General features: G+C 37.9%; 1 protein-coding gene and 1 long non-coding RNA gene across 2 annotated transcripts in view; both read right to left on the bottom strand.

Moving 5' to 3' along the window:
• Positions 1-25,342, bottom strand: part of LOC129482915 (uncharacterized) — a 165,652-nt gene that overhangs the window by 16,795 nt on the left and 123,515 nt on the right. The window lies entirely within an intron of this gene.
• Positions 10,067-10,736, bottom strand: KRTAP11-1 (keratin associated protein 11-1). Its single transcript, XM_055279470.2, has one exon. The coding sequence runs from the start codon at positions 10,526-10,528 to the stop codon at positions 10,067-10,069; it is 462 nt and encodes a 153-aa protein (XP_055135445.2). The 5' UTR covers positions 10,529-10,736.

The raw sequence follows: 25,342 nt of genomic DNA, 5'->3' as shown, positions 1-25,342 counted from the left end.
TAGCATGATTTATAATCCTTCGGGTATATACCCAGTAATGGGATCACTGGGTCAAATGGTATTTCTAGTTCTAGATCTTTGAGGACTCGCCACATCGTCTTCCACAATGGTTGAACTAATTTACACTCCCACCAACAGTGTAAAAGCTTTCCTATTTCTCCACATCCTCTCCAGCACCTGTTGTTTCCTGACTTTTTAATGATCACCATTCTAACTGGTGTGAGATGGTATCTCATTATGGTTTTGATTTGCATTTATGAGCAGGATATCTTCTATCTGTTGTTTATATCTTAGCAACAGATATAAGACTTTGAGTAACATTTGAATTTCAGAAAAATAAAAAAATTTTTTTTTGCTAAATGAAAGAGGTATAGAGGCCCTTGTCATACAGCATAGAATCTAACAGGAAATAGAGCATCCCCAGACAATCTACTTACATAGTAACTCATTCGGAAATGTATTTTTACTATAAATATGAAGGCAACACTATTCAGCCACAAAATCTGAATAGTGTTGCCTTCATATTTATAGTAAAAATCCCTCAACCAGAAGTCATTTAGTGGTTCTATCACTGTTGTTGTTGTTGTTGTTTTTGAGGCGGCATCTTGCTCTGTTGCCCAGCTGGAGCGCAGTGGCACAATCTCAACTCACTGCCACCTCCACCTCCCGGGTTCAAGTGATTCTCCTGCCTCAGCCTCCTGAGTAGCTGGAACTACAGGCGCCCACCACCACACCTAGCTAATTTTTGTATTTTTAGTACAGACAGCATTTCACCATATTGACCAGGCTGGTCTCAAACTCCTGACCTCATGATCCGCCTGCCTCAGCCTCCCAAAGTGCTGGGATTACAGGAATGAGCCACCGGGCCCAGCCTGTCATTTTTTATTGGACAACAAAATCACTCCCTCCCTATTTCCTCATCCATTAAATGAAGGGGTTGTATTAAGTTAGTTCTAAGGTGTCTTCCAGCACTAACATCTCACAAAAACTATTGTTACACAATGAGAATAAGGGACAGACCTAGATAATGTAAGATGATATTATGTGGTTTATGCATAATAAAAAGAAATAGAAAAATTATGTTCCTTAGTTTCATTTATGGAGCTATTTTCTGGTCAATTCCTATTTTATTTCAAGCGAGAAATATCTAAATTATTTCCAATTATTGTAGACATTACCAGAATTAGCTCCTTTTAAAGAAGCACTAATTGCTAAAGTCTCAATTTTAGACTGGAAGTATGTTCCCTGGGATTTAAAAAATAATGCCTCCTAGAAAGATGGATCCTTAACTGCTGTACACAATCCCTGAATTTATTAGATTAGTGCCCAAATGAATCCCTTCCTGTGAAGTCTTGTTTCCTAAAACAGGGCTCCTTTGGTGGGCAGATGAAAATAGAAATCTAGTTCAGATTCAGCCAACACTTTTAGAGTGCCTACTGTGAGTCAGACTTTAATTTCACACTCTTTCATTCTCACAGTCACATTATAAGGGATGGCAGACACAAACTAACTCTTCACCAAACCCATTTTCTCTTCTTCCTTTGCTCACATCAAGACGATATGAACCAGACTCCTTTCAAGGGTGGACATACGAATGGAAACTTGCCAATGAAATGTGAGCAGAAGTCGTAGGGGTCACTTCCAAGGCACCTCACAGAAATTTCTTATGTGTAGTCCCCCTGCTCTTTGACCTTCTGCAGCGACATTGGAAGCCATGAGTTGAAGCTACAAGAGGCACAAGACAGAAAGTGCCTATGTCCTCAAATCATATTGAAGAAGAGCTGCCCACTAACGGGAATACCCATTCGAGGCTTGAAGTGAGCAGGAAATAAATTCCCATTGGGTGAAGCCACTAGAACTACACAGTTTATCTTTTTTGTTGTTGTTGTTAACAACTTTGTGTATTCATTTTATTATATATGTACAATTACAAAATTGTAACAATGTGGCATATTGTCTTATGTAATTCCATGTTTTCTTTAAAAACAAGAATATTTCCAGATCCTTAGTATTGTTTTAATGGCTACATTTGTATAGACATTGCCATGATTTATTTAACCACTCTACTACTGGCAAGATATTTATGTGTTTTCTAATTTTTGATATAATAAGAAGCATACAATATCTCAATATAATTAATTATGCACATTTATGACTATTTCTCATGAATCAAGTTCGTAGGAATAGAAGTAATGGCACAGTGCATAAACTCACTCTCTCTCGTGGTAGCAATGCTTAGAATCCAAAGTGCATATTCCTTTCATCCCAGAAATTTACACAGCCTATCTTTTATAACAGTGAGCCTCAACCTTAGCTAATACTTGAAGTTAGCACTACTATCTTCATTTATACAGGACGAGACAGTGACTGAGAGATCAAACAACTTAACTTACTGTCAATATGCTAGAACTGAATTCAATACCAGACCTCTCATTCCAAGTCCTGTGACTTTTCTAAAACAATGTTTTCCCTCTTCTAAAGTTTCTGATTTCTACAAGAATATTACATATGCTTTGCAGATCATTTGCAGGCTTTTCTTGAAAGAGAAATATTTTTCAAGCTCATTCCAGAATCATATACAGAGATAAGAGAAGAGCCAATGAATTATTATCTTGGCAAGAGCTAATGAAAAGATTAAATTCTTTCCTCGTTTTAATCAAATCAATTTGAAAAGGAATGCAACCCTTAATCCCAGGATTTATAACTGTAACTTTTGTACATGGAGTAAGCTTTGGGGGTAAATTCATTTCACTTTCCAGTGAATTTTATTTCCATATTTTATTATTTACCATGGAAAAAGAAAGATGAACAGACTATTGAATCTGTTGTTTAAGCCACCCAGTTTGTAGTACTTTGTTATGGCAGCCCCAGCAAACTAATCCAGATAGTTCTGCTAGGGATATGCAGAGAGGATGAGGCAGAAAAGAGAAACACTGGGATCAGTTAGGGGCTTATTATGGACCCCAGTATAAGTCAATGGCTGCCCACCACAGGTAGAGGCAGAGGAAATGCTAAGAAAATCACCAAAAGAATTGTTATGGCTACTAAGAAGGAACAATAGCTCTTGGTGTTTAAATATGTCAAATTAGGGGAAAAGAGGAGAAAAACTAATAACAGGATTTCAATTATAGGTGACATAGAAGATAGCAGCATCATTAACCAAGAGGCAAAAATTAGTATGAGGAGAGCTTTTGGCAAAAGAATATTTCATTTTTGTGAAAATCTCTGCCATTACAATTGATGTGTTCCTAAGAATATTTGCATAGTCATTTTAAAAATGTTTTCAATAAACAGAAAGGTGGTTTAGGGGCTAGAGTTTCAGGACCAAAACTATAAAGTCTTTTTCATAAAGAAATTTTAATAACTTGTTTTGGTGGTAAGTATATAGCTAAGAAATCCATACATCACTAAACAAATTCTACCCCAGACTACATCCAGTTCTGGATCAAGAGTAATCACCTGTCTGGGAGGGTCGCTTTAGCCTGGGAGGTTAAGGCTACAGTGAGCCATAATGGCACCACTGCACTCCAGCCTGGGTTACAGAATAAGACTCTGTCCTAAAAATAAAAATAAAAAGAGTAATCACCTGTCTTTCTTACAGGAACCAGCAACTATTATTAACGTAATTATTACATATTCTTATCGTATTATCTGTTTTTATAATAGGGCACAGAACAACTTACACAAAGCAATCGTATTTGCTTATAATAGCTTTTTACTTGTGCTAATAGGTACTGGTTCTCAGTCATAATTGTTTCATATAAATCATGTCTAATTAATATAATAGATTATATTATAATAATTTGAGTTTTGAATATTTCTTTGAATATTAGCCAGGCGCAGTGGCTCATGCCTGTAATCTCAGCACTTTGGGAGGCTAAGGCAGGCAGATCACCTGAGGTCAGTTCAAGACCAGCCTGGCCAACATGGTGAAACTCTGTCTCTACTAAAAATATACACACAAGAAAAATTAGCTGGGCGTGGTGGCGGGTTAGCTACTTGGGAGGCTGAGGGGGGAGAATTGCTTTGAACCCAGGAGTTGGAGGTTGCAGTGAGCCAAGATCGCGCCACTGCACTCTAGCCTAGGCAACAGAGTGAGACCCCATCTTAAAAAAAAAAAAAAAAAAAAAAAAATTTCTTTGAGTATTACTCTAGGCATCTCTCTGAACATGCCCAACAGACAGTTAAATATAGGAAAGCACTGTTTACAAAAGAGATTGAAGCAAGAGATCCTAATAAGTAAAGCTTTCAGACTTATAAAAGCAAACACAAACTCTTTCAAATAGGAAGCCATTTACAAACTCCTAAGCACAGGTAGGAGTTTTCAGAAAATCTAAAAAGACCAAGCCTAGGTCTTTACCAAGGTTAAAGTCGAAGATCAGAGCCCACCTTTATCTATCTACATGGATAGCTTTAAAGGGACTGTTCCGGCTTGTGTCCCAATGTGTCGAGTATTCATTCCTGCTATTTAACCAAATCTCAATACCTTCCTTTGAGTCTTATAAGCTTTAGATCTCTCAGATTTAAAGTCAGATATTCCAAAGGTAGGTTATACTTTCAGCTTTCAACATAGTTTCATTATAAGCAAGCAACATATAAGTAAAAGGATAGAATATCCATAAGGTAGGTTATACTTTCAGCTTTCAACATAGTTTCATTATAAGCAAGCAACATATAAGTAAAAGGATAGAATATCCATCCATCCTTCACTGAGAACTTGCATGATGTAGCATCTTGGTAAGCCTTTATATGCATTGGAGGAAAAAAGTAAGGCATTTGGAAGTAAAATGTGAAGCCCTAAGGGGAGCAAAACATATAGGAGAAGACAGTGAAGAATCAGTGAGTTTGTCCTTCACAACCCAACTGTGAGCTTCGGGAGAGCAAGAATAGTAATGGCTTTGTTTTCCACTGCATAACCAGCACCTCACATAGAAGCTGAAACATTAGAGGTATTTTTCTTTTTTTTTTTTTTTTTTTTGAGAGACTCTCACTCTGTCGCCAGGATGGAGTGCAGTGGCACAATCTCGGCTCACTACAACCTCCACCTCCAGGTTCAAGCAATTCTCCTGCCTCACCCTCCCAAGTAGCTGGGACTACAGGCATGCACCACCACGACTGGCTAATTTTTTTTTGTATTTTTAGCAGAGACGGGGTTTCACCATGTTGGCCAGGATAGTCTTGATCTCCTGATTTCGTGATCCACCTGCCTTGGCCTCCCAAAGTGCTGGGATAACAGGAACATTAGAGGTATTCTTTTTTTTTTTAAGACAAGCAAAAATGTCTATATTTTCCTCATGTATCTCCCCAAAAAACTTTTTGAAAAAATATGTTACCCCTTTCACATTTTTCAGATTAACATCCAAAATTTTTATTATACACTTAAACAGTTACAAAGGAAGTATGTAAATCTTCCAAAATAAAGCTCTTGCATCACAGTTTTTTATTCTATCATCTATCTATCTATCTATCTATCTATCTATCTATCTATCTATCTATCATCTATCTATCATCTATCTATCTATTTTTGAGATGGAGTCTCACTATGTTGCCCAGGCTGGAGTGCAGTGGTGTAATAATTAATAGCTTACCAACCAAAAAAAGTCCAGGACCAGATGGATTCACAGCCGAATTCTACCTGAGGTACAAGGAGGAGCTGGTACCATTCCTTCTGAAACTATTCCAATCAATTGAAAAAGAGGGAATCCTCCCTAACTCATTTTATGAGGCCAGCATCATCCTGATACCAAAGCCTGGCAGAGACACAATCAAAAAAGAGAATTTTAGACCAATATCCCTGATGAACATCGAGGCAAAAATCCTCAATAAAATACTGGCAAACCGAATCTAGCAGCACATCAAAAAGCTTATCCACCGTGATCAAGTGGGATTCATCCCTGGGACACAAGGCTGGTTCAACATACGCAAATCAATAAACATAATCCAGCATATAAACAGAACCAATGACAAAAACCATATGATTATCTCAATAGATGCAGAAAAGGCCTTTGACAAAATTCAACAATGCTTCATGCTAAAAACTCTTAATAAATTAGGTATTGATGGGACGTATCTCAAAATAATAAGAGCTATCTATGACAAACCCACAGCCAATATCATACTGAATGGGCAAAAACTGGAAGCATTCCCTTTGAAAACTGGCATAAGACAGGGATGCCTTCTCTCACCACTCCTATTCAACATAGTGTTGGAAGTTCTGGCCAGGGCAATCAGAAAGGAGAAGGAAATAAAGGGTATTCAATTAGGAAAAGAGGAAGTCAAATTGTCCCTGTTTGCAGATGACATGATTGTATATCTAGAAAACTCCATCATCTCAGCCCAAAATCTCCTTAAGCTGATAGGCCATTAGAGGTATTCTAATGTTTGTTGACAGAAAGTCACAAGGGATAGAGGGAGGAAAGAAGACGAACAGGGAAAAGAGTGAAAGGAGAGGGTGAGGGAAAGTGGCAGGAAGGGAAGAAGGGAGGGAGGAAAAGAAGGGAGAAAAAGAGGGAGAAATTTGATTTTGAGCTGAGACATTGAGATAATGTCCCAAAGGCAATAGCCAAGAGATTTCAGTCTGGGATGGAGAAAGAGTTCTAGAAATAGTGACATGATATTGTGAATTTACTTAATGCCACTGAATTGTACACATGAAAATACTTAAAATGACAACTTTTATGCTACATATATATTTTACCATCATAAAAAAATTAAAATTAGATTTAAGTTGTTATCATCACTAGAGTATAAATGTTCTCTGTGTCCTCAAACTTTCTATAAAGTGTTAGAAACACAAATGCCTTGTGTAAGTGGATCTTAGTGAAAATCATGGAAAGGAAGTGTAAATATCTGAATCACGGTAGTCTGAACAGAAGCCAACCATAAAATAGGAAGAAAATTCATGAAATGAGGTAATTCTTCTAAAGTAGAAGCTCAGAGCCCAAGAAGATAAAAAAAGGTAGACATCTTTCTGCAACCTCTCCACTCTCAGATTCCTCGGAGATGATGGGAGCAGCCAAGACTTCCACCAAACAGCAAAAGGAGATTAGACAGCTATTTTTGTTTCAATGTTAAATGACAGGATGGCTCAGCTGATACTTGGGTTACATGTATATTACTTCAATTTACTCCTGAAAACAAAGGTGTGAGATGCTACCATTATCTCCGGTTCACACACAGATGAGCTAACTAAGGCTCAGAAACATCGACAAACCTGCATCCAAGTGGCAGAACGAGGAAAAGTTATGCTCCTTCCCTGGAGATATGAGATATTGGATACAAATTGCATTTCTAGGCCATAAATGAAGAGAAAGAAATCATCACTGCCCTGTCTTTTAAAAGACTGTTCTCAAAAACAAACTTTGAAACTTTACAATTTATTACGTAATAAGGTAAAGAATGGAGAGAACTTCCAAAGTTCAAGTACAAATAGAATAGCTCTAATAGCAAAGAAAATGATTCCCCAAACAGGAATGAAGGCAAGAAAATAGCTTTGCAAGACAGCTACCTCAGCCTTAAATGTTCACATTGTCACAATAAATAGCCCAGGCAAAATCTTGTTCATATCTGACCATAAAGGCTATGTTCTTATATATTATTAATATAGAAATGTTATCTATTAGAGCCAAGTAACCATCTAAATAAAAAGATAAAGTACCTGTCTTTATATTTTTTATTGAAATCCAGAAAGCTGAAAGTTAAAAAAATTAATCTGTCATCTTCTTAAAAAGTGAGAATTTTCCAAGTTATATGTGAAGTGACTAAAATACACAACAAATGAGAATCATGTAATAACAGCTTTGAAAGGGCAATGTAGAGTTCCCCTAGTGATTTCTATTTTAAAATAAATCAGAGCATTTCCAAAAGCCAGAGTGCTTATTTTAAAAAGAGAGGGCATGAAACTAATATAGACTAAAAACCATGTCTTGCTTTGTTGAGATATTACCATGAGCCATGCATACTAACATAACCCAATTAGGGGAATCCTAAGAGTAGAGCCATCAATGGGAAAAATTAAAAATATTGCAACTATATGGAAATCATCTATATATTTCACCTCTGAAAAACCATCAGAGAAATAAGAAATCCATTTTGCACTGACAACACAGGATGAGATCAAATTCTCCACGAGACATCAGCATTTCTGTTATGAAAAAAGACACCCATTGTTGACGGCACGTGTACCTCATATGTCTCCATTTTGTGTAAAAATCATCTGCTTTTGTATCTCCTTGAGGAACTCTGAAAAGAAAATCAAGATGTTTTTCTGGACAGAACAAATGAGAAGGGCAAAAGCAAACCAGTTGGTAGCCAGTCTTCACTTTCTTAAAAAAAAAAAAAAAAAAAAAAATGGCAAAAGGACTTAGCATGTCAACCTCCACCTATACAGATGGTTTGTCTTATTTAGTACGAGTTCCAGGGAAGAACAAGCAAGAAGTATGAGTAAGTATTAATATAAGCCAACAGGTTTTTAAGCTTCTTTTTAAGTCTCTCCTGCCCAGATTTACTAAAACACAGAGCTTTAATTTTCTCAGGGCTCTGACTCGAACAGTCAGTTGGTATCCCCGGTTGGGGGAGTCTACCGATCTACTACCACGAGCGAGGGGGGTATAAAGCTAGAGCCACTCTTTTGATGTGATGAATTTCAGGCCCTGAAAAGCGCCTTCTCTTTCTTTCTCCTTCTCCTTCCATCCCGGTTGATCACCGACGGATCTTTTCCAAGGTTTCTACTGTGGTCCTCTAACGAAGTAAGACTCGGCACTTCTCAGTGATCCTGCTGCTCCCTTCCCTGCACACCTTTTTGAAATACCTGGTTTTCTGAGTAACTTTTCTTTTTCCTACATGAAAATTATTCCATGTGTCCCTAGAAATTGAAGGAGACATAGAAGACAAGTTACTCCTAGAAATCTCATAGCCCTGGCCTGTAATCCCAGCACTTTGGGAGGCCGAGGCGGCAGATCACCTGAGCTCAGGAGTTCAAAAGCAGCCTGGCCAACGGGATGAAACCCTGTCTCTACTAAAACTACAAAAATTAGCTGGGCGTAGTGGTGAACATCTGTAATCCCAGCTACTCTGGAGGCTGAGGCAGGAGAATCGCTTGAACCCAGTAGGCAGAGTTTACAGTGAGCCAAGATCATGCCACTGCACTCCAGCCTGGGCGACAGAGCGAGACTCCATCTCAAAAAAAAAAGAAAGAAAAGAAAAATCATAGCCCTTACTTCATTACACAGCTGAAGACTCTCTGAACAAGTAAAATATAAGATAATCCTTTGTTTGGTCACAGGGCATAACGATTAAAGCTCATATTCTAGGCTCAGGAAAAAAAAAAAAAAAAATCAGACCCTGATCAGCAAACACTCTTGCAAACAAGGAGCTCTGTTGAGAAAACCAAATACCACCTGTTCTCACTAATAAGTAGGAGCTAAACATTAGGTACACGTGGACATAAAGATAAAAACGATAGACACTGGCAACTGCAAGAGCGGGGTGGGAGGAAGAGGGAAAAGGGTTGGAAAACTACCTGTTGGGTACTACGTTCAATACTTGACAGATGGATTCAATCATACCCCAAACCTCAGCATCACACAGTATACCCCTGTAGCAAACCTGCATATGTACCCCCCAAAATCTAAATTAAAAGTTGAAATGTTTAAAAAAGAATTCTGCTGAGACATACATTTGCAATGCCAACTAATGCAGGTTTATTGAGAAATACATGATGAGACAAGCTCCGTTTTTGCGAGACACAAAAGCAGAGGCCAGGAGATACAGCAGCAAGGTGAAAACATGTCAAAAGCATCAGAGACTGGGGCGTGGATGGTAAAGCTTCTGGACACATCCAGAGGCATACACAGCACCAGTGAGCAACCCTTAAAACAAGCTTAGGGCTGGCCAGAAAAATTTTAGAGTGTCAAAGACAGCGTGTGCATGGCTAGTAGCCAGCAGTCAGGTAGTCAAAAGAGGGGTCAGCTATGAAGAGCTATTCAGGGACAAGTAGCATGCTGGAAGATCCTGGAAACAGCTGGCAGGTCATGGAGTCTTGATTCGCTCACTGGCTCCTACATATTTAGCAGGTTCTTCGGCAGCTGGACACGCAGGACTGCTGGTACGTCCTGGAGACCCCACAGGCTGGCTGGCAGACAGTAGAGACTCCTCCCACTGGTTGGCAGACACTGGAGATGCCTCCCAGGGGCTGACATCCACTAGAGACGAAGGTGAGCGGCCGGCTGTAGGTAGTTGAGCAGGGGTTGGAAACACAGGTAGTTTGTCGAGAGCAGGTCACCTGGCAAGGGTTGGAGACACATGAAGTTCGCTGGTAACAGGTTGGCTGGCAAGCAGTGGGCTCACAGCAGGTCTCCTGACAGTGGTCCAGGAGCCAAGAGCCAGTCTGGAAGGAACTGGGCAAATAGATGCCACCCAGGCAGTCAGCATCAGTGGTGGAAGTCGTGGTAACTTGGGCCGCTGGAACAATGCAGCGTCCTCCAATGGGCCTGGAAGAGCAATTTCTTGTGGAGCAGTTGAAGGACATGATGTCAGACAGAGGGCTGCAGGTAGCTTGCTGAAGTTACCTCCTGAGTTGTGAATGTCACTTCAGACTCCTGAGCTTTTATATATCCTTGCTGGTGGGTGGGGCTCTCTCCCTGGTCTCTGTGGCTTCTTTGGCTCAGACCAGCTTGCTTTAGAACATCTTGTGAATCTACACATTAATTGTCTCTTAAGAAGCCTTCACCCTCATAAAGAAAGTTTAGTAGTTTGGTAACTAAATCACAAGTCTTCTGTACTGTACTTAGTCTGATTAAGAAGGCTGGTTGGCAGCTTCAAAGCTATTGGTCATCCCAGCCCACACGTTGTCCCTCATTCATCTTGCTTATGATGAGTGTTGACCTGACACTCATCCTACCAAAGATGCCACCATCCTACCATCACACACTCTCTCCCTCCCTACCAGGACCAATTACAAGCCCATGCCCTGTTTCGTTTGTCACTGGACTTAATATCTTTTAAACATAACTTAATCAGTCACTCTACCACACCTAACGGAGCTACTGATTGGGAAGGTGCCTCCTTGAATATGTTTCAAGATGACAATGACAACACCTGACAGGAACAAAGGGCACAGAGACTTGTATCCAAAGTCTGAGCTGGCTCTCAAAATTAATCAACTGACTCAAACAAGATGCCCGTGGGAAGGCTAGAGGGCAGTAGGACCCACCCTTTATGTTCAAGCAACAAAGCAAATTAGAAGCTAATTAAGTGCAACTGTATTTGTAGCCAAGACCCTTTCTAAATAAATTGGATGAGCTTTATTCCTAAAATGTTTAATTTAATAACAATGGATAATCGTGACTCCTGGGTCTCATTAATATGCCAGTGGAAAAGGCTTAATTTTTAAAATTATCATAATGTTAATTTGAAAGGGTACAGTGTCTTTCTCCCAATTTGTTCAATATGTTCAAAAGATATTTATTTTCACACATACACTTATAGATAGAATGCATTTTAATTATGGACAAACTAAAGGCTCTTCAAGGTCATTGTCTCCATCAGGGACAAGGGGGAGGCAGAGTTGGGGGAAGCAGGCACTTAATCAATGTTTGGTAATGAAGAGATGTGTGAAGAGTGTGCTATAATATTTAATTATTCTTTTTATGCTTGGGGAAGCCACAAGGATATCACTCTATTTTATTTCATCTCACTATAATATAATGAATTTTAAACACCAGAATGATGGCTCGTTTGGGTCCACCTGAACATAGATGAATAAACTGCCTCAACTCTGGCAAAATAAGCAACTTCAACATCGCTTCAAGTGGTCAGTGGTATTTCTGTCCCAAAAGAGCTGTAGGATCTGACTCATTTTTAAACTAGCTTACATAGGGGAGTGCAAGGGGATAAAATGGATTTCCATATATTTGAGGGCTACAGGTAAGCTACGTTTTAAATATCCACAAAGCAAACAGCGTTATGTCAGGACTCATCAGAAATCCCTAATTGGAAGCTAACGACACACCCAAAGAAGAGGGCACTGTGAGCAATAGCATGATTCCCAGATATCAGACCTCAATGTCCTGACCCTCCCTCAGTGACTCACCATGTGTTCCCAGGAACGGGGTGAAATTAATGAGATGACTACTTTCCACAATGTTGTGGCTACGCTCTTCCCACCACAGAGGGTATCTCAGTTGGTGTTTGAAGGCCTGAGTCCTTGGCCCTAGGGCCTGGCTTGCATGTTGTAAAATGGATTACTAGTTTACGGGCTTCTCCCAGCCATAGGTTCACAGGCTACTATGGAAGAGTACTTAACAGTGGCAATGCCCCAAATCTGAAGTGAGTAGTAGAGTCACAAAGGAGAATGTTTCAGTGCCTACTGCCACATTCCTGGAATGACAGACAATTGTGTAAGTTATTACTTTGTCTTGATTTCTCTTTCCCATTGAAAGCTGGAAATTACAGATAAAAGGATCCTAGGAAATATCTTCCATCGCTTCAGGAAAAAAGAAAATGAGTGTCTTTTAAGCACACAACTCTCTTCCAGGCATTGAGTTAAAGGTTTGTACAACTCAGCCGGGCACGGTGGCTCACGCCTATAATCTCAGCACTTTGGGAGGCCGAGGCAGGCAGATCACGAGGTCAGGAGATTGAGACCATTCCTGGCTAACAAGGTGAAACCCCGTCTCTACTAAAAATACAAAAAATTAACCAGGCGAGGTGGCGGGCGCCTGTAGTCCCAGCTACTCGGGAGGCTGAGGCAGGAGAATGGCATGAACCTGGGAGGCAGAGCTTGCAGTGAGCCGAGATCGAGCCACTGCACTCCAGGCTGGGTGACAGAGAGAGACTTCGTCTCAAAAAAATAAAATAAAATAAAAATAAAGGTTTGTACAACTCATCTCACTGAGTTCTTACAGCAACTCTGTGGAGTAGGTATCATGTCACATGCTGGAGCTGAAGTTCAGGGACCTTGGGTGGCTCGCCAAGGTCATGCAGTTTATATTTGACTAAGTTGAGATTCAACTACAACAGAGTCTCTGAACTACCAACTCACACTGAGGCTATTTAAATGTGATGAGATGCCTTCCTTCAAGTGTGAACAAGAATTTGTTATTTTTAATCAATCAATCAATACTTCATTGATGACATTATAAAGGATATAATCATTGCTCTTCTAGGTTCATCAATTGATTAACAATGGAAATAAATAAAATAGTAAGTCTATTGACTTACTATTTTAGCACTGCTATCCTACTTCATATGTTTTGTTCATTCTATATCCAATTTAATAATTTTTAGAATAAAATTCTAAAATATCCTTAGAATAAGATACAAGGTCACTGCAAACAAAGCCAAAAAGGATAGAGAAACATTAATACCTTGAAGCTATAGTTTGAAATTATAATTATGTATAATAGTTGTGCATACAACTAATTTTCAGAGCACAGCAGATAAGTGAATTGATTTTTCAGTCTTATCCATTTTCCAGAGTCTGCCAGTTTTCAGGTGCTAAATAGAGGGAAAATGTTGAGTAGATCCCTTAGATTAATTATTAAAAGAAACTTTGGCTTACATTGTGACTACAAGCAGATTATTTCTGAAGTCTTATATTAAAATGATTTCAGAGTTTGTGAATAACACTTCTCATAAAGGTCTTGCCAAAGTAAAAAATCAATACACTTCTCTACTATTCTCTGAAAATACACCACGCTGCACAGAGGTAGGCAAGCTACTTAATACACTCATGCATTTTATAGTCACATGCAAGCACTTTGACTCTTTATCTGCATCCACTGTAAGCTGCAAAAGTAAAGAAACATACTGACAGTCACATAAGCTTGATGAAACTCTACACAATTTTAATTTGACAATGTTTTTCAATGAAATTAATAAATCATCCTTTCCTTGGAATGTAAGAAAAATTACATGGCCCACTGCTGTCACTATGTAGTTAGGCACAACCTCAAACTTCAACTCAGCAAAAAGTCTTGTGCAGAGTGTGAAGTGAGGGGATGGGTAATAGGAGCAGATGAGGAGAGATCGAGGAACTACTACCCATTATCTTCATCATTGATGGATAATGTGCTCTCGTTTGTATAGAACAATCTAAGCCTTATACAATAATTATCACAGGCTGGAAATGAGCAATTCTTTCACTCAAAACTGAATCACAGCAATCACTTACAAGGCCAAGCATTTGAGAGTAAAATGAGCTAAGCATGTGAGCTAAGCATGTGAGCTAAGCATGAGGCTGGAGGTTTGATAGGCAGAAAGGATATTTTTCATCACAAAGTTGATAATAATGTTGACCAACGCCAGTTCAGAGAAAACCACTTAGCCTCATCGAATGGAGGAATAGCAAACTTGTGGAAAAATCAATAGATATGAAATGAAATGCTGTCATTCTGCACTTTTTCAGGATGATCACCCTCTCAAATTGAAGCTATTCATTGTCTCTTAAGAAATATAAAAAGGAAATTCAGAAGCTTAGGGGTAGAACTTAATGGTTGTTTTTAAAATTAAATATATCTTGGCTGAGTTGTTCTGCTTTCTTTCCAACTTCCCATGGACCTCTGGGTTGAATCTCCAGAATCTTTATTAACCAAGACATTATAAACCCCTGGAGGCTCAGTGATTTGCACCACAAAACTGAACTGAAATTCATTTTCCAAACTCTTTTCAAAAAGCATCAATCATAAGAAGGGTTGAATAATTTGGGCTGGAAGGAACTCTAGAGCAGAAAGCAGAAGGTGAAAGAAACAAGCAAAGACCAGCAAAATAGTTGCTGCTTTTAGAACCTGAAAATAGCAATCACCAGCTACATGACTTGTGTAAAAATAAACCCTCAGAGGACAGTGTCAAGGTTGAAAAATTCTAAATTGAACCATTCTCTCTCGATGCCTGTTTTCAGATTCATGTGGTTTTTCATGTGTGTCTTCATTGGAGATCAAAATCAGGGTGCTGTCAAGAAAGGTGAGTAGAATCCCAAGTGTTTTTCAGCACAATGAACTCCCATGTGGCAACGCCTATATGTAGTTGGCATGGGCTCCAGTCCTGGCCTTCCAAATAAAGAGAGGGAGACCCATTTGTAACCAGACATGAGTAGTGTTTATGTACAGGGCCTAAGAGAGAAGGCACCAAGTCTCCCAAGATGTATCATCCTTCCCTGATCCAGAATTGTTCAGGGCCTACTAGGTACTCTGTGGGGTAAGGATACTGGAATCTATGTAGGAGACAGGCAAAGTAGATACGTCTTCTCTTAACATCACTTAATTGACCTGTGCTTATGCCCTTTCAACATAGTTCTTCTTGGTTTGATCTGCCTGTCTGGGGGATTAGGAGTATAATATTAGGCCAGCACTATCTCAAGTTGGTAATTAGACTTCCAGTGCTGCATTTTAAATTCCTCTCATACAATTCTCTTACCTGATTGATGAGAAGCCAAGTCTGAAACAGGGAGCATCTTTGCCAAGCACATCAAACATTCTTGTGCACTACTTCGAAACTGTCTCACTTCATTTCTTACTGCAGCCTCTTTGCACACGCTTAAGCCAGTTTCATGATGGTGCAGTCCCAAAGTGCTTCCTTCACTTTGAGGCAACTCACATGCTCCTTGCTTCCCGCTAGGTCTTCTCTGATGCCATGGCAAGGAAAGTCCATGTTAATTTTCTCTGCACTCACATACGTACCACCCAGAAGTGGGGTCAGTTGTAGGCAACAGAGAATGCAAACCAAAGGATGAAAACTCCCCGCTTTTGTCCTCCAGGTAGATAATACTTGATATGGTTTTGTCATGTCTCCACCCAAATCTCATCTTCAGTTGTAGCTCCTGTAATTCCCACGTGTTGTGGGAGACACCCAATAGGAGATAATTGAATCATGGAGGCGGCTTCCCCTATACTGTTCTCATGGTAGTGAATAAGTCTCACAATATCTGATGGTTTTACAAAGGGAAACCCCTCTTGCTGGGTTCTCATTCTCTCTTGTCTGCCGCCATGTAAGATGTGCCTTTTGCCATCCACCATGATTGTGAGGCCTCCACAGCCACATGGAACTGTGAGTCCATTAAACCTTTTCTTCTTTATAAATTACTCTGTCTCAGGTATGTGTTTATCAGCAGCGTGAAAACGGACTAATACAGTACTGAAACTCACTTCAGGAAGTCCCATGGGATCATGCACAAGTTGCTTGCAACGGTGGCTGACTTGATAACACTTTCTTGTGGTTGCTTTCCCTACTCTTCTATTTCACTATCCTTGTGCTGCAATCCCTGGAATAAAACACCAAAAGTCTCAAGCTTTGCTTTTCGGGGAACTTGGGTTGAGAAACCCAGGTTCCGAAGACTTGCTATTTGAAAGAATTAGAAATAATAACCAGGCCTTCTAATTCCTAGCTTATGCCCCTAAGGGTACATGCATGCCTCTGTCCATGCAATCCCAAGAAAAACTTGTACATGAGTTGAGCATCCAGCAAGTGACATTTGGGTGTTTAAAGGCATTTCTGCAATGGCCAAATCAGTAACTGCAAAAGTCTTGAAATGCAGCTAGATTCTTGGTAGATTTTCAAATGTATTCCTAGTAATGTGGATCTACTATGCTGGTTCCTTAACATAGGCCAGTCCCTAAGAGTGACATCCAAAACACTAAAAGTTTGGCAAATATTATTGTCAGTTTCGTGTCACTGTTGTTTTCCAAAATGAAAAGATGCTTTTTAACAAAGTAAGACATGCACCAACTGTGAAATGGGAGAAAATTTTAGGTAGTAAATGGACAACTCCTTTATAGTTTTAATTAGTCATGCATTTATTTTTAAATGTACTAATAAAATAGGGCTAGGTTATCCAAGCCATAATTTTGAGGATATTACATAAAATGAAGCTTAAGCAAGTTTTTTTAAAGTGAGTTACTATAAATAAACATAAAAGTTAATATATTATAAAAGTTAAACTAAAATAATATTTGTAATGGTGAAGATATGAATGACAAAAATTGTCAAGATAAAAATCACAGCAGTGTGTTTAATAAATATTTAAATGATTTAATACAATGGTTTCATAGATATTGAATAAGTAGTTTAGTTTTTTAATTTTTCAAAATTCACTTTATTTTAGGGAATATGATCATTTAACAATTCCCATTCACAACATTCAAACACACACACACACACACTCCAAGTACCCTGCTCCCTCTTCTGCTTATCAATTACTTTGTAACAAATCACCCCAAAACTTAGTAGCATAAAACAGCCATTTATGATGCCCATGGATTCTGTGGCTTAGGAATTTGCACAAAGTGCAGCAGGGCAGTTCCTCTCTGCTCCAGATGGATGGGGAGCCTGCGATTGTCTGAAGGTTCATTTCTTCACATGTATGGCAGCTGACACTTGCCATTGTGGGAATACCTATGTATGGCCTCTTTATGGGCCAGGATTTCTTCAACACTGAGGCTTGTTCCAAGAGTGAGAACCTCAAGAGGGTATATATTAATATATTAATATATGCTTATATGATATATATGTAAGTATATGATATATATCATATATAAGATACATATATATCATATGTATAAGTATATATTAATATATATAACATGTATTATTGTGTTAATATACTATATATAATCTATATATTAACAGAATATCTTTATAATCAATATATATATATTTATGTGTAAGTGTATATAAATATAATATATGTATATAATATATAATATATGTATATATAAGTATATATTAATATATATTCATATATAAGTATATATTAATATAATATATACTTATATATGAATATATATTAATATAATATATATTTATATATAAGTATATATTAATATAATATATATTTATATATAAGTATATATTAATATAATATATATTTATATATAAGTATATATTAATATAATATATATTTATATATAAGTATATATTAATATAATATATATTTATATATAAGTATATATTAATATAATATATATTTATATATAAGTATATATTAATATAATATATATTTATATATAAGTATATATTAATATAATATATATTTATATATAAGTATATATTAATATAATATATATTTATATATAAGTATATATTAATATAATATATATTTTATATGATAAGTATATATTAATATATCACTTTTTCTGACCTAGGAAGTCATTGAACATCAATTTTGCTATACCCTACATAACAAGGCATCCCAAAAGCCCATCCAGATACCAAGAGGAGGTAAAATGGACTCTACTTCTTGATGGGGAAGTGGGAAAGTTCTGGAAGAGGACATGAGGCTGAAAATATTGTTTTGGCCATGAAAATAAACTACTGTCATTCTCTAAATTCCCAGCACACCAGGACTGGGAATCCCTGAGATGGGCTTAGTTGATGCTCATAAAAATTGAAATTTTATGTTTCACATCATTGGAAATGTTCAGAGCAGAGAGACAGCTCTTTATCAGGGAACACTGTGATGGGGATTCTTACAGGAATTAGAGAGACCAATGGATGCCTTCAACATCCTAAGGCCCACGTGCTTGATGCAGTGAATCAGGCTAATGACCAGCACCCTCGATGCTTTCAAGGAGCTTCAGCCACTCTAGAGTCTTCATTTACTCCGGCTTGATTTCTTAATTAAACACTTGTCAGCTCCACAGCCTGTGGAGAACATGTGTATTCAGGGTTTTCCACATCAGATGAAGAGGTCAGGCACATGGAAGCTCTCAGGGACTCTACCGCTACCGCAGACTATGGGAACTTCACCCGTCTTGACGGGTCAGCTTTTTGAAGACGACACAGTCTAATATCATAAATGAAATTGTTTTGCAGTTTGTGGTGGATTGAAGACCATGAAGATGGAATTAACAATGGAAAAATAAAATACCACTAGCAATGCTGAGAATAGTGAGTTGTTCCCACCTCAGCCTTCCATTTTCTGTATCCATTGTATATTCTAAGGTGGTTTCCTCAGGACGTCTCTGGCTTATACTGAATTCCCGTTATTTAGGGTGAAGATCAAACGGGATGCAAACATCTTTTGTGTTTTAAGACAATGTGTCTTTCCCTGCATGCTCCTGAGCCACAGGTAAAGAAGGTCACAGCCCAGGAAAAGGGTCAGTCATCTTACACTAATCGTAAAGCATTGCTCAGTCCTTGCTTTTCTGATCACGGTTATCATTGATACTGAACTATGAAGTGAACCTGAAGCCAGCAATTGCTTTAGCTAAAAGGCAAAAGAACTAAAGGTTGATAAAATGACCCTTCAGGAAACTAATCAACTGAGACTGATACCCAATCTCATCTTTCACATCATTTCTTAACTTCAGTATCCTTTTTCCCCTACTTATATCAACGCAGCCACCAACTCTTCTTTCCTTCCCAAGAAAGACACAGTATAAATTCCACAGTAACTTTTGGTTCCTACAAAAATATCTGATGTAAAAAAATATTAAGCTCAAAAAAGAAAACTAAAAAATAACTAGGAAGAACTAAAAGGAATGACTAATTTACAGTATGAAGAATTATATTATATATTATATAAGGGTAATGGTAATCCCCAGAATTTTGAGTAGTAATTCAGAAGACAAGCATGGTAATAGAAATTAATAAGAATCAATATAAAAAGAAAGCAATAAAGTGAATGAAATGTGGTGGGCATATTCGAAATAATCAAGTTTTGAAGAGATGACTTCTAAATGGATTGTTTGCAAACCAGATTGTTTTCCACACCTCAACACCCATGCAGAAGCACAATTTTTGTTAGAGAACCTGTTCAGCAACTAATGAAAACACATAAAGGGTAATGTTATCTTTGCCTACACGTAGAGGCCTGCAGGGCATCCACTTGGCCCCACAAATGCTCTTACTCTTCACTAGGCAAATTTATCTTTTTCAGACACGACAGACACGCCATTCAGATCATCCAATCCTTGAAACAGACTTTTCAATAGAATTCTGATATTAACTTGGTTTTTCAATTGTCCTTACCTACTAGAAATAAAACACCCTCAGTACTTAGCGTAAGTATGCCAATCCGATTTCAATGTGAGTTACAGTTACACCCTGGCTTGTATATCAGTCTCTTTAAAATTTGGCTAACTTCACTTAGTCCTCCAGAACCTGCTAACGCTGGGTGAACTGACAAAATTAAAAGCCTCAGCAGCCAACTGAAGGAACAGACCCTGATCCTGTTGTCACTGCACACCTCCAGTTAAAATGTAGACACCAGCTTCAGTCTGGACAGCTCACCCATCTCCCTCAATGACCAAACCATTTTATCTGCTACAGATAAGAGGTACACATTTCACTAAAAGACTGTTTTCTCATATTATCTATGAAATCCTCCTTCTCCAAGTACTTTTAGCAAATAGAATTCTCTTTTAAGTTGAATCATTTCAGTATAACAGAGACTGAACTGACTAAATGACCTCTATGAAAAGTGGTTTCTGGTTTTTTGACATGCCCCTTGAATTTGATGCCTTAAGAAGAATGAGAAATGCATAAATGAAGATAAATGGAGAGCCATCAGAAAAGCTGTTTTGTAATGAGCAACAGTTGTTCTGATAAATTTTAAAAATTGAGCCTTAGCTTACATGCATCTAAAATTGCAGTGTATTTTTTTTCTGGCAACTCATCATGGCAAATAGTTTGGTATATTGACCTTTGAATTTAGCATTTAAGTTTGCACATTATTGCATACCCAAATAGTACATTGTGTCCATTGAAATTACTTCTTGCATATCCCACTGCACTTTCTACTATTGCATATTTTAAATATCTTCCTCTTTAGTTATATGTATTACATATTAGAACCCACAAAACAGTATCCTAGTAGTAGTCCCAACAAACCTTCATTTATATACAAACTTAAAAGCTAAGGCAAAATTTAAAATTTATCAGAACAATTATTGCTTGTTACAAAACAGCTCTTCCAATGGCTCTTCATTTATCTTCCTCATTTAAGAATTCCTTATCCTTCTTAAGGCGTCAAATTAAAGGAGTATGTCAAAAGTTCTACAAGTTCCTTCCCTAACTTTCCCATTGACTCATTGCATGACCTGAGGCTCTTCATTGAAACTCCATGGGTCTGTTTCATGATCATCTGTAAAACAGGGATAATGGGATCTGCCTCACCAAGGAGCTACAAGAACTGAGCTCTGTTTTGCAAAATGCTTTGTGATTCACACATAAAAGGCACTACAAGAAAGCAAATTGTCATTGGGCATTACAAACAGTTTTCATCCCAATTATTTTAAAGTAAGAAAAGATTAATATTCTAAGCTTCCAAAAGATATTAAAGCAGCATGATGTTATATAGAATTTCCAAAACTAAGGCAGGCAATTGCTGATTCAAGCTTTTTTTTTTTTTTCTAGGAACCAGAGACGTCATTCACAGATAAATGCAGGGAAAGGCAGAACTGAGGGATACATGAGGTACATACTTGGCTCTGAGATCTGGCAATAAGAGAGCTTCTCTGCTTTCAAGTTACCCATTGGAATCGAGCCCAAGAGAAATATAAATGAAATATCTTCCCAGTCTTCAGCCACTTACCCAAATCTGGTTTTGACCTAACTCTTCTTAAAGTTATAGCAATAATTTTCGTGTTTTAGGGATAAGTTAAGGGTTAACCCTATTAGGTTTTTTCTTACTATAGGACACTAAAAAATTAAATTGTAAATTGTACAAAGTGATGGTGAGACATCTATGCTGCACTTTAAACTTTCTACAAATAGCATAAGAGAAGGCTCCTAAGGCATTATAGTAGTCCCCACCTCATTCTCAAGGGATAGCTTCCAAGATCCCCAGTGGATGTCTGAAATCATGGATAGTGATCCTACATATACTGTTTTTTCCTGTATATACACACTTATGATAAAGTTTAATTTATAAATTAGGCATAGTAAGTGATTAACAACAACAGTAATAAAATAGAACCATTATAACAATATACTGTAATAAAAGTTATATGAATGTCTCTCTCTCAAAATATCTTGTACTGTCCTGAGGGTAACTAAAACCACAGAAAGGGAAACTATGAAAAAGGGGAGGCAACTGTATTCATAGCTTGTAAAGTTATAATATGTGACACTAACTAATAATCGCATTTAGCTGCATTGTACTTATTTTCTTTTTTTTTTTTTATTATACTTTAGGGTTTTAGGGTACATGTGCACAATGTGCAGGTTTGTTACACATGTATCCATGTGCCATATGTAACAAACCTGCACATTGTGCACATGTACCCTAAAACCAAACAGACATTGTACTTATTTTCACCTTTAAATTACAACCGCACAGGGAAGGAGTAAATTTTGTCCTATTATCATTTGGTGTATTTCCGTGTTAAAAGCCTCTTGGGCACTCTTGGCACTGAAAATATCGTAATAATAATTTAAATGATTAACATTCACCCTCTTCCAATTAAGACAGTGCCACAGCTGCAGTGATCCAAAGGTGAATGCCGATGTCTTGGCTATAATATAAATAATGGGACTCGAAATTAGCAATATGTAAAGAATGAAAAAAAGAAAAGAATGGTTTTTTAAAAAAGCAATTGCCACAATGATCAAAAAAAAATTAAACCAAAGATGGCCAATAGACTTAGGCCAACCAAGGGACTTCTTCTGGAGAAATTCTTAAAATTTCAAGTTTCACAATGGCCTTGCCAGATTTTTATCACAGAAAACCCAATTATCCAGCTAATTTACATAATTTAAATGAAGCAAAAAAAAACATTGGCTGTATAGGGTATCTCGGAGTTTACTGTGAAGATTACAGATGAAAAGCCTGCTCAACTGAGCTAAGAGATGGGGTTCGACTCTGAAAGCAAGGCTTGGACATCAGAGGTGGGGCTTGGTCACTGGAACAAATTGAGGACTAGCTAAAACAGGTCCAGCATGGAAGCATCTCATTATAAGACACACCTACCAGCATGTCATGTCAGTTTACCACTGTCATGGCAACACCCAGATGTTACCACTCCTTTCTATGGCAATGACCCAACCAGTCAAAAGTTACCACCATTTTCCTAGAAATTTCTGCATAAACCACCCTTATTTGCATGTAATTAAAGGTGGGTATAAATATGAGTGCACAGCTGCTTCTGAGCTGCTACCCTGGGCACACTGCCTATAAGGTAGCCCTGCTCCACAAGGAGCCAAGGAGCAGTACCTGTGCTTTTGTACAGAGGTACTTGCCACTTCAATAAAAGTTGCTGTTTAACATCACTGGCTCACCCTTGCTTTCCTGGGAGAAGCCAAGAACTCTCCTGAGCTAAGCCCCAATTTGGGAGCTTGTCTGTCCTGCCTCACCACCACTTAGCCATCTAGAACCTTGGGAAAAGCAATGAGACTGCTAATCCCCTTTTCCCTAACTATGAATGGAAACAATAATGGGGCCTAGATAGACTTTGTGGGAGGCCTAATAAAGTAATGTCTGAGACATACAGACATTCGATACATAATGGTTCTTCCACTCCCCTTTTTCTTTCATTTAAGACAGGGCTTTGTAGGGGTCCAATTTTTCCCAAATAAAAATTTCAATTTGTTTAAAGTTGTCATAGATTCCTAACCATATATAACTTCTCAGTGCATGCAATTAATAAAATGTAGAATCCAAACAACTTGTAATACTTAACAATTACAGCTTCATACTTTTAGATCATGAATAGGGCTCAAGATTTCAACACAAATCCCCAAATTTTGTACTAGCTATAGTTGAAATGTATTTCATTTCTTCATAACCTTTATAGCTATGGCCAAGGTCAACTCACTACGCTACCATTACTCACCATGGTGGCGGGGATAAAGGTGGTCCACCTATGCTTTAGGACCCACAGTTCTGAAAGAGGATGCCTGAAGTGGTGGGTAATACTTCACACAGGTGGAGGGGAGGGGAGAATGAGTGGGTTCCAAACTTGTCTAAAGTAATTCTAATGACAGTAGAGAGCAAACAAATATCCTTAGGAAATACTGGTAGAACCCATTGGGAGGGAGCCTAAAGCAGCCCAGAGCAAATGCAAAAAAAATTTTGAAGACTTATATTCTGTCTTAATATCACAGTAGAACCATTATTATACCAAAAGTCAGCAGCTGATTCTTCTTAATGAAAGAATCGTCCCAAACTGCCTTATTTAGGAACTTTGGTCAGTTCTTTGGAATAGAGGATGAGGCTCTCAGAGCACTATTGTCAGCAGAAGCCAAGGCAACAAAGAGGCAGCTTGCTCGCCAAGCCACTGGTACAACCGGAATTGCTGGGAGAAAAGAGGAAGGTGTCAAGAAATAGGAGAGGGACAGAGAGCATAGATGGAGGAGGAGATAATGAGCCAATCTCATATTTTAAGGCTGAGAGATCTCACGGAAATTATGTCAGCTATCTGCATGTCATAGAAGAGCATAACACTGATCTATGTTCTTCATCTGTGCTTAACAAAACTTCCTCCAAAGGTAGTGCTGAAAAGGAATTTCAAGAACAGTAATATCTGTTTTCCACTGTGAAGTTGTCCAAGCTGCTGTTACGTGTTCCCTCCCCCACCTCCCCTTCATCAGTATGGATGATTCATACTAGTGAAGTTTGTATGTGTGTGTTGGAAAGGGCCTAATTTTCACATTTGGTCAACTCGAATATTGACAAAAGGAGCATGCATCAGATAGATATCCAAAACAATTCCTAGAAATCAGAACTCAACCCTATGTTAGGGTGCAGACTGAGAATAGTAAGTGCCCTAGGAATACATCAGGGTCTTCAAATGCCTTTGACTTCCACAAAGTTGCAATGAACTAATCATAGCTAGATACGGAGCCAGTGTTTTAATTTGTAGTACTTTGATGATGAGAGAAGCTGTTATTTATTTATTGTTATATCGTGTTATTTATTTATTACTTTTTTAGTGAATTGTCTACTTATGGCTATGCCCAATTTTCTATTCAGGCACTTATTTTTCTTACTCATTTGTAACAAACCTTTACATATTAAACATACAAGCTCTTTGACAGGGATTACGATATTTTTTCTTCTTCTACTCTTGCCTTTTAATTTGGATCACTGTATTGTTGACATACACTTACAAACTGTTGATTTTTTAAAATAAGTTCTTCTTTTGTTATTTAGGCTTAAATAGACCTTCACCATACCAAAAAGTTCATCTACTTTTTCTACTCGTTTGGTAAGAAATTTGTTTTTGACATGTAACTTTTCTGGAATTTAACTTGCTATAACTTTATGTAGAATGTTGAGATGAAATTTATAAATGAGATTGGTGGTTTGGATTTTTTTTTTTGTACTTTCATGACCAGATTGGGGTAATAATAGTTTGTAAAATAATGTCAGCTATCTACATGTCATAAAAGAGTATATACAGTATAA

Source organism: Symphalangus syndactylus, chromosome 5 (assembly GCF_028878055.3).
Source record: "Symphalangus syndactylus isolate Jambi chromosome 5, NHGRI_mSymSyn1-v2.1_pri, whole genome shotgun sequence".
In the NCBI taxonomy this organism is placed as follows: Eukaryota; Metazoa; Chordata; class Mammalia; order Primates; family Hylobatidae; genus Symphalangus; species Symphalangus syndactylus.
The sequence above is the reverse complement of the archived record's forward strand: the minus strand, read 5'-3'. Positions and strand labels throughout refer to the sequence as shown.